A 14588-nucleotide genomic window follows, 5' to 3' on the forward strand; every position below is an offset into this window, starting at 1 on the left:
TTATAAAGTGTCATTATGCTGATTGCCAAAGCTTGTTTACACCTGTATAATCACATGTTGATTATGTCCTGAAACAATCTTGAAAAGGATATGCCATGAACTACATAGCTATTTCTTTGAATACTCATTTGGATTCTTTCTTAAAAATCTATTTCTTGAAGTGCACTATGGACCAAATCCTACAAATGCATTCCCAAAGGTTTGTTTTAAGGACCTCTTACATCTTTAGCATGATAGCACCACGAAATCTGTGTCATGCATTAATTTCAACAAAGCAAGGCCACCACCTTTCAGGGGTTTTGTTATTGTTATGTTAGAAAATACATTGTGTATTATTCGAGTGTCACCCCACCTCTCATATGCAAAAATTGGGAGCTGTTGGACAGAGTCTCTACTTGATGCTTCTCACCTCATTGTGTAACTTATTGTTATATGTTGATGAGTAAAGATTGTCAAGATGTGGTCTGATTGATTGTTCTACAGACAGTAGTTGGATATAACGAGAATTGTGAAGCATTGTTCTGTGGATTCTTGATCTCCTGAGGGCTTCTCCTCAGCTCTGGCTTCTCTTACTCCTTCTACTTGCTCACCTCTTCTCTTTCTGATTTACAATAATAGTTGTAGTAGGTAAGAGTCAAAACCTTCACTTTGCAACATGTTTGCCATGTAATTAATTTCATTGATTTGCAATGTTATTAATATCTCTTTCATTTAACTTTACTTTGACAATTCATGCTTGGATTTAACCAATAGACTAAAATAACTGTAATTACAGCATATTTTGTTAATGTTAATACACTGTTCAGTTTAGCCCTCGCAGGGATATCGTTTTGATTATTTGGCCAATATTAAACCCCCCTACAGTTGTGTATATTTTTAAATTATCCATTATTATTATCCATGTTTATTATCAGACCAAGTTATTGTCGTTACTTAACTCGTGAAGACAGTCAAATTTAATGACAGGAAAATGCAGAAGAAAAATGAATATTTTATACAGCTAATGACATCTGTAACGATGTCCATCTGTGAATGTCTTTGACACACACCATATGGGTTCATCACTTGTTAGTTTAATGAGCCTAACCCAACCAGATCAGGCCAAGTACATTAGAACTGACAAAACTTCACTTAGCCATTCATCAGCTTCAGTTACATATCACCACACTTTTTACATTCAAGCAGGCTGTGTTTTTAGGAGACTCATATTGCACTAGTGAAAACCAGTAGCCTAGCCACCACTTAGTAATTAGGATTGAAGTTATAACAGTATAACTTTCCGTTTCAGAAGTTCTACAGCCAGTGTTGTATCCCACGGGACCTTGTGAAGTTCTCTCCATCCTTAGCAGCTCACACAAGTGTTGAACGTAGCTCTCAGATGGCAGTGTGTCCATTCCGGTGGGAATATGCAAATCCCCAAGGAAGGGACAAAACAATCCACAGGAAACAGAGGAGGAAGCAAGCCAGGACCAATAGAATACAGCATAAAAAGGACAACCAAGACTGTAGAGGGCGCTGTTGTGTTGGTATAACCAACCTGGAGGGAGAAAGAGAAGGGGGGGAGAGAGAGAGAGGGTGGGAGAGGGGAGGGGGAGAGTCTTAGACATAGAACAACATTCCTTGCAACTGTAACATCAATAGAGTCCTCTCCATATGACAATGTCCTTAACTCTTTAATCCAGAAATACAAGGCAGGATTATCAATCACACCACAGAGAAACATCACAATCCAACTGTTCCTGACCAGGTTCTCCACCCAGCTGTTCATCCAGGCCAAGGCGCTCACTCATCTCAACTTCTCCCTTCTCGCCAGCTCATCCTGGGTGCAGTTGTCCATCTGCCCAACCTTCCTTCCTGGTTCTCACAGACCACGCCCCCACTGAGGTCAATCCCTTGACCCTGACTTTCATGAATTCCAAAGATGCACCTTCTAACAGACTTCCTCAACTAATGACTTGATCTACGGTCGCCGTACACAGCACTTATTATTAAGATATCTATAAAATGGACCTTTTGGTGTATGTTGTAGGGAGTCAGGTGGCTGAGCGGTTAGGGAATCGGGCTAGTAATCAGAAGGTTGCCAGATCGATTCCCGGCCGTGCCAAATGACGTTGTGTCTTTGGGCAAGGCACTTCACCCTACTTGCCTCGGGGGAATGTCCCTGTACTTATTGTAAGTCGCTCTGGATAAAAACGTCTGCTAACTGACTAAATGTAAATGTTGTATTTGAGATGTGTACAATATGCGGTTGTACTGTCTTGGGACACAGACTGCACTCATTGGCTTGTTAGTCGTTGCTTGGTTAGTCGTTGCTTGTGCAGAAGAGGACATTTTGACTGTGACAGGCAGCAACGGCAAAGTGCACATTTACCACGGAGTGATCTTCGTGCCATGTTGTGAAGTGGGTGTGCAGCCACTGAGACTTGTGTTAAATGAAGGGACAACAACGTTGACAGACCACCAAGACTCACTGGTCCACTGAGACAGAGTCAGATGAGCTGAGCTGGCTGAGCTCCTCCGTGCTGTTTGCCCCTGGCCGTGTTGGTGACCCGGTGGTCGACTCCTTGACCTCTGCCTCCTCTATGCTCCCCTCCCACTCCTGGATCGCTGACTTCCGCCTGTGACGGAGAGCCATTGGCCGAGAACTGTCACGGACACACAAGTGTAACGTTTTAGATTTTCTTTTTTTGGGGCACCGAGCAACATACAAATAGTGTATATAGAAGCAGGAGAAAATTAAACATTAAAAGTGTGTAGTTGTAATTTGCTGGTCAGAGCCCATGCAATAGGTAGACGTGCACACACAAACATGGATGAACTTGACAATGTATAGAACACACCAACACGTGGCTATACAACAATGCTCTCAGGATAACTGAATATTAGGGATGGGAGCTGTTTAGTGGTGAAGCATTTGATTGTATGCGAAGACGTGGTAGGTTCAAATACACCCCAAGTAAGTTGCTTTGGATACAAGTGTTTGCCAAATGAATCCAGTATTGTTGCATTTTTATTGAAGAGGGCCAAATTGGTCTTTGTTGTTGCAGAAGGAGAGGTGAGAGGTGGGCTACCTGGGGTCGTTGTCTTCCTCCAGGCTCTGGGTGCTCTGGAAGGAGCGCTCTGCTGGGGAGTGGGAGGGACTGGTGCTTTAAACACACAAAGAAACACTGTTGTCCTACAAACTGTAGGAAGCAAAACATACATCACTGATTACTAACCTAAACCCATTTCTCCATATACCTGGAAAAACAAACATTCAACTAAGGCCAGAGACTTGGTGTGGTTTGCTGGTCCCTGGCATGAACTGTTTTGATATGATGGCAGAGAATAAAGTATAATAATAAAAGAATAGTAGTGTGTCTAAAGTTTTGACATGTGTAGGCTTTGTACCATTACGGTCAGCACATATAGATGAATGACAAATCTCAGACATTGGTGAGAGTCGTTGGCATCGATCTCAACAACTGCTAAACTATTCTGACTGTCCTCTACTGTGTATTGTACTATGCACTGTACTATACTCTACTTTGTACTGTACTGTATTCTACTGTGTACTGTACCATACTCTACTGTGATCATTGAGTTTAATCACAATTTATGTTATACTCCACATCTTTAATACAGGGTGGTTTGGATGTGTTGTGGTGCTCTCATTGTTTTATCTAAGGAGTTTGAAGCCAGCCCAGGAGTTATACATTTACTAATCAATGTAAAGATTTAAAACACTTTTTAAATACACATACAAAAAACGGAAATGTCAGAGATGCAACATTCTAACTCATTTGCTTGGTGACGTTACCTGGTGGTGTGTGAGACAGCGCTCTCTGTTGGCCCCTGGCTGTCTGTGTCTCCACCGGCCCTGCAGCCATCCGTGAACCTGACCTCCAGGTCACTGAGCTGGAGCAGACAGGAGACAAGCGAGCAGAGACGCAATAGACCATAGTAATACATATATTTACACCAGTCACACTTCCTCCGATGATGGTAAATGTAACATGTATTTTAAACACGATTCATATAAATATCATCATTATTTTCATTAAAATCTTGTAACATATTGAACAATGTCATCACATTCAGTTCCTTTTGGCCGGTGCATACACAAGTGGAGCTAGATAATGAGTGGTTACCTGTGCTTGTGTCGGTAGAAGTGTAACACTGACTCTCCTTCTCATGAGGTGCTGGATAAGAGGGGAGGAGTCAGGGTCAGAGGTGCAGGAATAAGAGACAAGCTAAGGCGTAATACACTGGTGTCATTATAGTCCTATTCTGTGAAGCTTGACTCCGCTTCACTTCTAGTAATACACCCATGTTGCCAACTGCAACGCAGCCGGAGAAGAAAACAGAGGCACACATCGTGCCAATCAGGTTCCTCGTCGATCTTTCATTCCATTCTGTTTTCTTCTTACACTGCCATTGGAAAACTGGAGGCAAACTGCTCTACTCATAGAACTGAAGCTACATAAATAAATTAAATGTAATATAATAAATACATTTTGACTTGTTTGTCTTAACACAATACATACTGTAGCAACACCACTTCATGAAACACTTAAAACTGACTGTCAGTGAAAGAATTATGTGTTGGAAAGGGAGGGACCAATTTAGTTATTAATGACAACACACCCATTAATATGCAACTAAAAAGTGTACTTGTCCATTTAAATCACAGGCATGTGGTATGTAACTCATACATGTAGAATGATGGCATGTAGTATGTAACTCAATGATGGGGAGCTACCTGCTGGGACCCTTGTCGTACAAACAATTGTCGGACATCTCCATCCTCTGCAAGGGACAACAACACAGAGTCAATAGAAACAACAGCCAACAACAACAACAAGAACTGTGAACATCAACTAAGTTTCCTACTCATGCTGTCAGCAAATGTAGGTAAAGCTGAGGGCCACAATTGACCTGCTGAGTCATCATTTATCTAACCTCGTGAGACAGCTGAATTCACAAGATCACGGCTACACGAGAATCCATCTTGCCACTCCCAATTTGTTTGTGCCTCAGTGGTTGAACCAATCGGCGTCCTGTGATGAACTACTGGCAGCTAGGGGCGTGGTTGAAGTCAGTCAGTAATAGACAGATCCAATCACCCCAGTAATCTTTGGGGAATGGTGCCTGCTTTTTGCCAAACCTTTCCCAGGGACAGTTTCCCAGATGGTTGTAACAAACTACCTGGCGAGTCAGGTTACCAGATGGTTGTGTGTAACAAACTACCTGGCGAGGTAACCAGGTTACCACAGTTACCTGCTGAGTCACTGTGGATCCTTCCTCGGCAGCGGTGCAGCAGCTTCCTGGTCTCCTGCAGCTGAACGTTGTGGGCGGAGTGACGCAGCTTCAGGTGCTGCATGTGGGTCTGCATGAGCTCTACGGAGCAGCTCACACGAGCCTCCTGGGGAACCAACACACCTGTCAATCCCTCCATCCTTCCAGACCAACTCAGCTCTCAATCCCTCCATCCTTCCAGCCCAAAGCACCTTTGAATCCCTCCATCCATCCTGTTCATACAATGTGATACATACAATATGAAGACCCGGTTGTACTGCGTGAGGTCATGAAACAAAGGCATCCCAGCCAGGTGCATCCCGTGGACGTTGTGGGCTAACCTGGTGCACGGCCCCCAGCATCTCAGCGGCGCTGATGACGTCCTCCATGCTGCCCAGCACCGTGTCAAGACTGGTGTCAATACAGCTCAGCATGTGGGACCTCTCGCTGTCAGCACACCTGCCTCTCAGAGCCTGCAGGGGGGACGGGGGACATGGTAACACACCTGCATGACCATTAAAAAGATCACGGCATTGTCAAAGCACCATATCCCACCCACACTCATACAAACATAAACTGGCATTTCATACACCCTACCCACTCACATATACCCCCCCTCAACCCCAACATGCACACTGGCCCCGCTCCTCCCCCAGGCTGACCTCCAGAGACTCCCTGGCCTGCTGCAGCTCCAGGGTGAGGTTCTCCTGGGCTACGGCGCGGTCATGCTCCTCAGCCTGCAGCCGCTGGCTCAGAGTGTACTGGTCACAGCGGAACGCCATCGCCAGCTTCGAGAACTCGCTCTGAGGGGAGGGCGAGGGGGGAGGGAGGAGGGGGAAAGAGAGGGTGGTCGAAGTTATGTCTGGATGAATGTGGAATGTTGGCAGAGACAATACTGTGACACTTGCATTTCGTTTCTTTCACACGTTTCTTTAAGAGGCTCAATAACTGTGTGTGTTAGGTGCAATTTGCCCTCAAACTATGATTGTAACATGTCTCTACGTACAACCCTCTGAGTATACTTAGTAACAGGAATCACCTCCACTTCCTCTTCAGTCATATCTGCCCCACTGCAAGTATTTGGGGGTGAGGGGGAGTGAAAGAAGAAAGGGGAAGAGTAGTGAAGGAGGGACACAATGAATGGTGCAGAAAAGAAGGATGAGAGGCTGTGTTAAGTAAATATCATAACATTCAAATTACACATTGCAAACAGAAAGTGTTTTTACCTGGTGAGTCCAAGTCTCTCCAGTATAGGTAGGTCGTCCCAGGCCACAGCCAACTTGTCACTCGGACAAGGTTCTGAGGAGAAAAGGGGAGAGGGAGGAAGCAGCTCATTCGAGCCTGCAGCCAAACAAGTCTGACCAAACAACTTGCGGTTCTCGTAGTTACTTCCTGATACCCACCGTGAGCCAATCATACGGCCTACCTTCATCGCTGTCGTCGCTGTCTCCCAGTATTCCAGCGTATTCGCACTGGGCGCTCTCGTGAGGGAGCTGGAGACATTGAGTAGTGGTCAGCTGTCAGTCTACTCCCCACCTCTAAAAAACCTCCTATTGAATGTGTGATTTGACAGCACTGCAGCTTACCTGAACACTCATGATCCCGTCTTCACACGGAGGTAAGACAAATGTCTATTTTTACCTGCACTGTCGCCAGTTTGTGTGTGTGTTTTTCAGTGTGAGAGAGACAAAGGACTTGTCACAGCTACCTGCTTCTGCAGTGGACAGTGACAGACGGGTGGGCATCATTCAGCAGATGGACGGAGGAAGAAAATGAAAATGCTGTTTTACCCACAGAGGAGACAAAGCGATGTGGGAGTGTGTGTGTAGCAAGGGAGGAGTGAGGAGGGAGATGGAAGACAGAGCGATGTGTGTGTGTGTTTGTGTGTGTGTGTGTGTGTGTGTGTGTGTGTGTGTGTGTGTGTGTGTAGCAGGGGAGGATTGAACTTATGAATGGAAAGGCACCTAAGAGGGACTAACTGAACATCATACAACAATATCATACAACAACGCATGCTTTTCAAAACAGTTGCTCTAAAACTCAAAAAGCTCTAAAATGACATTGTCATTCATAATCAGCACACATTACTTCAAGCGATAATAAGCCTTTTTTATTATTATTTTATAAACATAATAACATACCGTCATGCAGACTGCACATCACATTAACCATGGAAATGGCAGCTTCAACAAGTTGTCTCTTCAGAAGCTGTAGCACGGTCAACTGCTGTTTTCTCCCTCTTTATGCAAAAACCACAAAAGTGCGAAAAATCCATATAAAGTCTTGTGACAGACCAGCAGTACTAAACGATTCTGTCCAATACAGTGACTTGCAAAAGTATTCAACCCCCTAACAATTCTCTCTTGAAACTGAATTGCAGTTTTTTTAAATAAAAACTGCTTAAATCTTAATCTCGTTTAAATTTGAAATCAACTGTAGCAAGGCAACATTGTTTTTATGCTGGGAAATGTAAACATATTTAACAATGCTGCTTGCATTGCAAGTATTCAGCCCCACAAATACATAATTGGTACTGCCACCTATTGCTGCAATACCATTTTTAAGTACGTTCCTTCAGTACCATCTTTGCACAAAATTGGAGTGACTCTTGGCAGAGCTGTTCAGTTTGGTTTGACAATGCGTGTAGGCCACAACATTCACTTACTCTTCCAAATTCTACAGAACCTATAAATAATGTAACACTGGGACGTTAACCTAACACTGGTGTGTGACACTAACCTAACACTGGTGTGTGACTCTAACCTAACACTGGTGTGTGTGTAACAGTAACCTACACTGGTGTGTGTGTAACAGTAACCTAACACTGTTGTGTGACACTAACCTATCACTGGTGTGTGAGACTAACCTAACACTGGTGTGTGTGTGACACTAACCTAACATGGGTGTGACACTAACCTAAGACTGGTGTGTGACACTAACCTAACACTGGTGTGTAACAGTAACCTAACACTGGTGTGTGTGACACTAACCTAACATAGGTGTGACACTAACCTAACACTGGTGTGTAACAGTAACCTAACACTGGTGTGTCACAGTAACCTAACAAAGGTGTGACACTAACCTAACACTGGTGTGACACTCACCTAACACTGGTGTGTGTGACACTAACCTAACAAAGGTGTGACACTAACCTAACACAGGTGTGTAACAGTAACCTAACACTGGTATAAACCCTGGCTCTGGACACACCGTCCCAGTGGCAGCTTCATGCTGGGCTTCTCACCATCAGGGCTTCAGGCTCCTAAACAAACCCTCTGGAGAAGATGCACCTTTCAGCAGGACAACGATCCCAAGGACATCATTGGAGTGGCCAAGGACAACAACAAAACATTATCTCCTATAGTGACCCAGTCAAAGTCCTGATCTTAATCTCATTGACAAAAATGTTGTCCAACCAACCTGAACAAACAGAAGCAAGTCTAACAAGAGGACAGAGCCATAATCACTCTACGTGTGCAAAGCAGACACACTAACACGAAACACTTAATACAAGGCACTTTGCATGGATGGGCATAATACCATCTGAATAGTCCAGTTTCAGATCCAAAATGAGCTATAACACATTTCCTGACAACGTAAAACTGTAAACCATAGCAAACAATGGTATGAAAAAAGAACGATTTAGAACATAGTTCACAAAATCCCCCAAAAGCCAATACAGTCTTGACCTCAAAATTACTATACCTGATTTAATGAAAGTCTGTAAAATTGAGATCTGTTCATCTCTGCAGGACAGACGCCATGGAGACGAAGAGTTTCACCTGTCTTCACAGTTCCCCAGACATCTGTTAGAGTTCCCACAAGCTGTGCCTCGTCATAGTGATATCGTCTCTTTCCATGTAACTGCTTACCCACACACACACACACACACACACACACACACACACACACACACACACACAAACACACACAAATACACACACACACACCAGTAGCTGCTTACACACACACACACACACACACACACACACACACCAGTAGCAGCCTACACACCCCCAGGGTCCTGTAACGGATGCAAGAACACCCCACAGTAGATACACACTGTGAAAAAAGCCTGTGTAGCCTAGGCCAATATTATGTCTACCAAAAACTTTAGTTCCCCCAAAGGAACACAGAAATATGAAAATGACGGAGCCGGGGTCATTCTAGCCGTGACTCTTGTCGTCTCCTGCTGAAGAGAGATAATCTCATTAAGTGTCATGGCAGCCTCCTGTCTCAGATTAAAGACGTGACCCCAGTCAACAGGTACGGACCAGTCGATTGGTGCTTTAGTTCATCCGTGTCAGTTGCCTTGTTTTATAAAAGTGTTGGGATTTAGGATTACACAAGAAAAACTGTAGTTGATCCATGACCTTGGGTGAGCTGAAAAAGCAACCTTCAACCTGATTCCCCAAACCAAATCTAATATGTGATAAGAGTTCTGTAAATGTAAAATATCAGTTTACAGCAGCTTTACTGCCACTAAATTCTATGTAGACATTAAACATACACTAATGGAGTGTGTCGTGAAATATATTCTGTCTTCAACCAATTCTCAAAGTTTGAAACAGCACTGAAACTCAACAAGTTCTGATGCAAAGTGTTTATTAGAATTCAGAGTGACACAGATTCCAACAAACTGAGTGTGTTCCCAGGAGCAGACTGGAATGTTTCTCCGGACATTCCTCTTATATATCAAAACCTTATCAGTTCTGAGATTTTGCTATTGGTACATTATAGTTAGTCACAGATGCATTCATGCATTCGCACCCAGTTGGTCAATTGTCATAGAATTTGAATTACAAGTGTCCCACTTTCTGGGCCTACGTTTGGCCTTGAAATCCATCTGCACTGGGCTCCTGAGCATGGGGTCATAAATCTGTCCCATGATATCTGGGCCCCACATGCTGTCTATATACTGCACGTGGGGGCTCCAGTTGTAAGACTTGGGACTGTATGGGTAATGACACTGTCTACTTATGACGCTGTGTACTTCATACTGAGCCCTAGAAGGAAACTTGTGCTTCATCATATACAAATCGCCCTGTACACTACATACTCATCATGACAATTCACTACCCAATGAGGCAACCAGGATGGTATGTGACTTTTACAGCCAGCCTTTCATTCTTCCTTCTTGGATTTTGTAACTTTATCAGTTTTTTTTTTTTAAGTCAACAGTATCTCTGGAATCGATGTGGCAGGTAATCAAATTAACAGGTCGGTCACCTACCCTTTGCCTCTGAACTTTTATAATATAGCTCATTTATGAACTAAATTGAGCAAAGAGAATTGTGGTAAGTAACAAAGTTACAACCAGAATTAACAGCAAGATCCTTTGCACTGACAACTGTCAGATGTTTTTATCCAAACCTTTAATGGAATCTTAAGACTTTGTGACAGTGAATTCTGCCACTAACATATAACCATGGACTGAAAACAAATCATACATATCAAAATAGCAAATATGAGCTTAATAACCATTCTTGATTTAATACTAATGAACATTTTAAATTTCCCCTTTCATTGGGAGTCAGATGGCTGAGTGGTTCGGGAATTTGACTATTAATCAGAAGGTTGCCAGTTCAATTACCGGCCGTGCAAATAACATTGTGTCCTTGAGAAAGGCACTTCACCCTACTTGCCTCTTACTTACTGTAAGTTGCTCTGGATAAGAGCATCTGCCAAGTGACTAAAATTCCATTTGCAGGTATGAACCGACCAACAATTGCAGATCTAAAAATGTATATTAAAACTCTAAACAGCTTTAGGACAGACAAGGCAACATGGTTCATTTTCCAGTTTTTTTATTTTGTTGTGGATAAAAGCAGACCACTAGTACAGGCGCTGAGGCTTGCCCATGGTGCTCTTCACGTAGAGAGCGCGTACGTTCTGCCAGTTCTTCTTGAGCAGAGACACCAGGAAGTTGACAGCCAGGTGGATGTTGTAGACCAGCTCCTCCTCGGTCATCTTGACGTGGCCCACAGCCACCGCCAGACACAGGACCTGGAGAGACACACAGGGGTGGGGATCAGAACACGCTCAGCCACCACCTGCTGGATCCCAGGACTGCATCATACGTGAGGGGGGGACATTTGACCGTTTTAAAGTTCTCTGGAAGCTTGTGACCTTCTGGCCAACTTGCTTTGCTTCATCAAGTATTGGATTTCACAATTCTGTCCTGAACTGTGGAAATGCATTCCTCTAAACTGCATATGAAAAAGGTACATGTTCTCTAGGGTTTGAGATTTCCTCCTTCCCCAGACAGCTGCCTACCTTCTTCATCTGGAACTTGATGGTGGACTTGACCTCGTCCACCTTGGTGTTGAGGTTCTCGTTGTGGGTGAGCAGGGAGGGGAACTTGCCCGCCTTGTTGAGTCCAGGGCCCAGGATACGAGGGATCTGCTTGATCAGAGACTCTGAAGCCAGAAAGGCATCATACTTCTTGGCTTTGGGAGAGAGAGATGACTTCTGTTAAAACACATTAGACAAGCTGGAACTCTAGGACAGGTCACTCAATACTTCCTTCTACAGGAGCACAGAGGTTAACACAAACTTGTTAAAATACCATAACAAGCCTAGACTGACAGGTTGGTTGGAAGTATAAAACATGCAGTTCAGGATGGAGTGGCCGGCTCACCAAGCTTCTTGACCATTTTCTTGTTCTTGTTGAGCTTCTTGAGGGCCTCGATGTCCATGTGGGGCATGTCGGCAGCCTTGGCCTCGTCACAGTGCTGCTGGTCTCCGAGGACGCACACAGAGAACTTGGGCCTGGGGGTGGTCTTCAGTCTGGGGGGGGAGGGACACCAACATCACACCGTTAACGCAAAAAAAGCTAACATCCAAGGGAATAACATGACAAGGGTAGTAAGTGGACTAAGTGCGTGTATAATGTAAAAGTAAAGGTATAGTGGTAACCACGTTACGTCGAAGGGAGCAGTGGCAGCAGAAATGGACTGCTATAAAGTAACAGATGTGACTGTCTAAACTGAAGTCACTTCAGTTAGAAAAGAATGATTAACGGGAGTACCAGTGACTGTATGATAGTTAACACTAACTGGATATGACGAACTAAAACTGAACAGATACAGACCGCCGAAAGCTCAACTCTGGGGTCTTACCCAAACCTCTCCACTGGCTTCTCTTCAGGAACTCCGCCAGCAACACCATTTTGTTAGATTAAAATGGTCGGCTCAGGAGGGGCACGAGGGCCCCCCCCTTGCCTCCCCTCATGTTTTAAGACCCAGGGTAGGGGTCCGTCTGCTAGCCCCCAGAGGAGGTCCAGTCAGACTACCCAAGACACTTCTGCACAGCGTGGCCCACTGCCAGTTCTGACAGAACCCACAAGTTCAGAGAGACGTGAGGAAATATCACACCAAACTAGGCTGTACTATCTAACGGGTTCTGTTCAGGAAGGGTGGGGCACGCCGACAGAAGCCTGGGTTTGAACGGGAAAGGGGCCCAACCTGACGGTGCCAGAGAAACGCTTGTCCTTCTGGGGATCGTAGTTCTTCAAGCTGATCTGGAGCTCAACCGACTCTGTAAACCTTCAGGGACACAGGTAACAATTGAGCATCTTTTAATATATGCCTATTGCCTCATAACGGTCCCAGTGTCACTGCCAGTACAAAAAGGTCTTGATGAACAAAAACTTGGAGCTACAATCATGTATGGCATAGTATTTTAAGCAGAAGGTCAAGAAAAACTTAGAAAAAAAATAATACTTGGCCTATAGCAGACAAATGATAAAACCCCCTTTCCAGTCTACAAGGTTTAAGAGGGTAATTTGCATTGTTTCAACTAGTTAGGTAAATCACGAAAAACTTCCTTACTTGCGAGGCTTGGCCAGCGCTCCCGCCTGCACCTCCTTCACCACCTCATACAGCATGTCCCTGGAAATCTTGCTATTGACACGAAACATTCAAAACCGTTACTGATTGCATACATATTAAAACAAATGTAAATATTCATCAATACATTTGTTACTAAGCACCCTTTGCACAAGCCAACTGCGGCCAAACGGAACATCAGTGTACAACCCTCCACATATTGGCTGTCTAGTTCCACATCAAATATTCATGCTATCTCAATACTTATACTTCATTATTCCTTATGTGCGTTGTGTTACATCTATTATAATCCGATGTGAATAATTTCGGGGAAAACGTAGGATGGACGTAGATTTGCTTGCCATTTTACTGAAGTCCATGCTAGCCAGTTAGCCTAGCCCAACATTTCCTATCGTTTCGTTCACTAGACTGTACATTTAAAAATGAAACTCATCACTGAATCTGATGTGTTTCATGCATGTAACACTAATGCCTTCCATTTATTGGTTTTTAAACAGCACAGCAAATAATCGAATGGAAATCATTCTCACCTCATTTTGACGGCTCTGTTTGCACGCGACAGACAACTGAAAGAAAGGCAGAACGGAAGCCGGTCTCGGTTTTTAAGCGTACTTCCGTGACGTACTCACACACCATTTGTGCGGCCATTTTTGTAGTTTGTGCGCATTGTCAAAGCGTCAAAAGCTTTACAAAATATGTATTTTAGACCTGCGCAAAGCCGATAACGTAGCGTTAACGTTCCTGATCTGAGTCTTGATGGTTGATTTCATCATCATTCGTTCATTCATAAATCAACAATTGAATGATTGATTTCACCAACAATCCTGTAAAAATCAACATAACTAAAAACCTCCATAAGTCCAAAGTCAGAGAACAACCACATGTGCACCCCAACTGTTAACATAATGCTTGGAAACATAAACAGTTCTCTCTTTATTCAAAGACAGCAGGAGACCCAGCTGAGGTGGTCCAGACACACCTCATATTTCATGTTCCCAGGGAGAGGCATGCAAACCTGGATGTGAACCTTCCAGCAGACACAGTCCCCTCGTTGGGAACTGGACCCTAACCAGAGACCTGGACCTGAAAAACAATAGCTGTAGGGGTCATCAAGGTCTCTGGGGAGTCATTGTGTTTGCACACATCTGCAGAATGCATTATCTAGCTGGGGTTCACGTGCAGTTCACACAGGCAGACACACACAGGGAGCCTGAACAAAGGAAACACTGTCTAAGGAAGGAAACCAGGGGCCAGCCCAGCCGTCAAACACCTGAAACACACCCCTCATTCCACTTCAGATAACCCACACACAATTAACAACAAACCCAGAAACTCTGAAACAAGGACATACTCTGTAGCTAAAACAGTTATACCTCCATCTGGGTGCTAGTTTTGTTTATCCATCACGCGTAGATGACAAAGGAACATCACATTCTGTTGTTCAGTCTCCTTCACATTCCT

General features: G+C 44.1%; 3 protein-coding genes across 3 annotated transcripts in view; 1 reads left to right on the top strand and 2 right to left on the bottom strand.

Annotated features, from left to right (window-relative positions):
- Nucleotides 1–14588, top strand: part of LOC124471292 (NACHT, LRR and PYD domains-containing protein 12-like) — a 1476309-nt gene that overhangs the window by 326392 nt on the left and 1135329 nt on the right. The window lies entirely within an intron of this gene.
- On the bottom strand, nt 1143–6943 carry LOC124471354 (inositol 1,4,5-triphosphate receptor associated 2-like). The gene is made up of 14 exons (XM_047025840.1): nt 6864–6943; nt 6704–6770; nt 6504–6576; nt 6317–6347; nt 5940–6080; nt 5619–5750; nt 5490–5510; nt 5260–5404; nt 4742–4788; nt 4131–4181; nt 3800–3897; nt 3072–3146; nt 2472–2645; nt 1143–1537 (listed from the first exon to the last, which is right to left on the bottom strand). The coding sequence occupies exons 1-14, from the start codon at nt 6873–6875 to the stop codon at nt 1375–1377; spliced, it is 1230 nt and encodes a 409-aa protein (XP_046881796.1). The 5' UTR covers nt 6876–6943; the 3' UTR covers nt 1143–1374.
- On the bottom strand, nt 11068–13739 carry rpl10a (ribosomal protein L10a). The gene is made up of 6 exons (XM_047025869.1): nt 13658–13739; nt 13110–13181; nt 12744–12824; nt 11918–12066; nt 11554–11726; nt 11068–11283 (listed from the first exon to the last, which is right to left on the bottom strand). The coding sequence occupies exons 1-6, from the start codon at nt 13660–13662 to the stop codon at nt 11113–11115; spliced, it is 651 nt and encodes a 216-aa protein (XP_046881825.1). The 5' UTR covers nt 13663–13739; the 3' UTR covers nt 11068–11112.

This window comes from Hypomesus transpacificus, chromosome 9 (genome assembly GCF_021917145.1).
Source record: "Hypomesus transpacificus isolate Combined female chromosome 9, fHypTra1, whole genome shotgun sequence".
Classification (NCBI taxonomy): Eukaryota; Metazoa; Chordata; class Actinopteri; order Osmeriformes; family Osmeridae; genus Hypomesus; species Hypomesus transpacificus.

Bases quoted from the DNA above. Each gene is read 5' to 3' on its own strand.
- LOC124471354 (XM_047025840.1), bottom strand. The intron at 4,789-5,259 runs GTAACTGTGGTA...TGTCCCTTGCAG, and splicing joins GATCCACAGTGACTCAGCAG to AGGATGGAGATGTCCGACAA. The intron at 2,646-3,071 runs GTAGCCCACCTC...TGTCCGTGACAG, and splicing joins GAGGAAGACAACGACCCCAG to TTCTCGGCCAATGGCTCTCC.
- rpl10a (XM_047025869.1), bottom strand. The intron at 12,825-13,109 runs GTAAGGAAGTTT...GTGTCCCTGAAG, and splicing joins GCGCTGGCCAAGCCTCGCAA to GTTTACAGAGTCGGTTGAGC. The intron at 11,727-11,917 runs GTGAGCCGGCCA...TCTCTCCCAAAG, and splicing joins GAAAATGGTCAAGAAGCTTG to CCAAGAAGTATGATGCCTTT.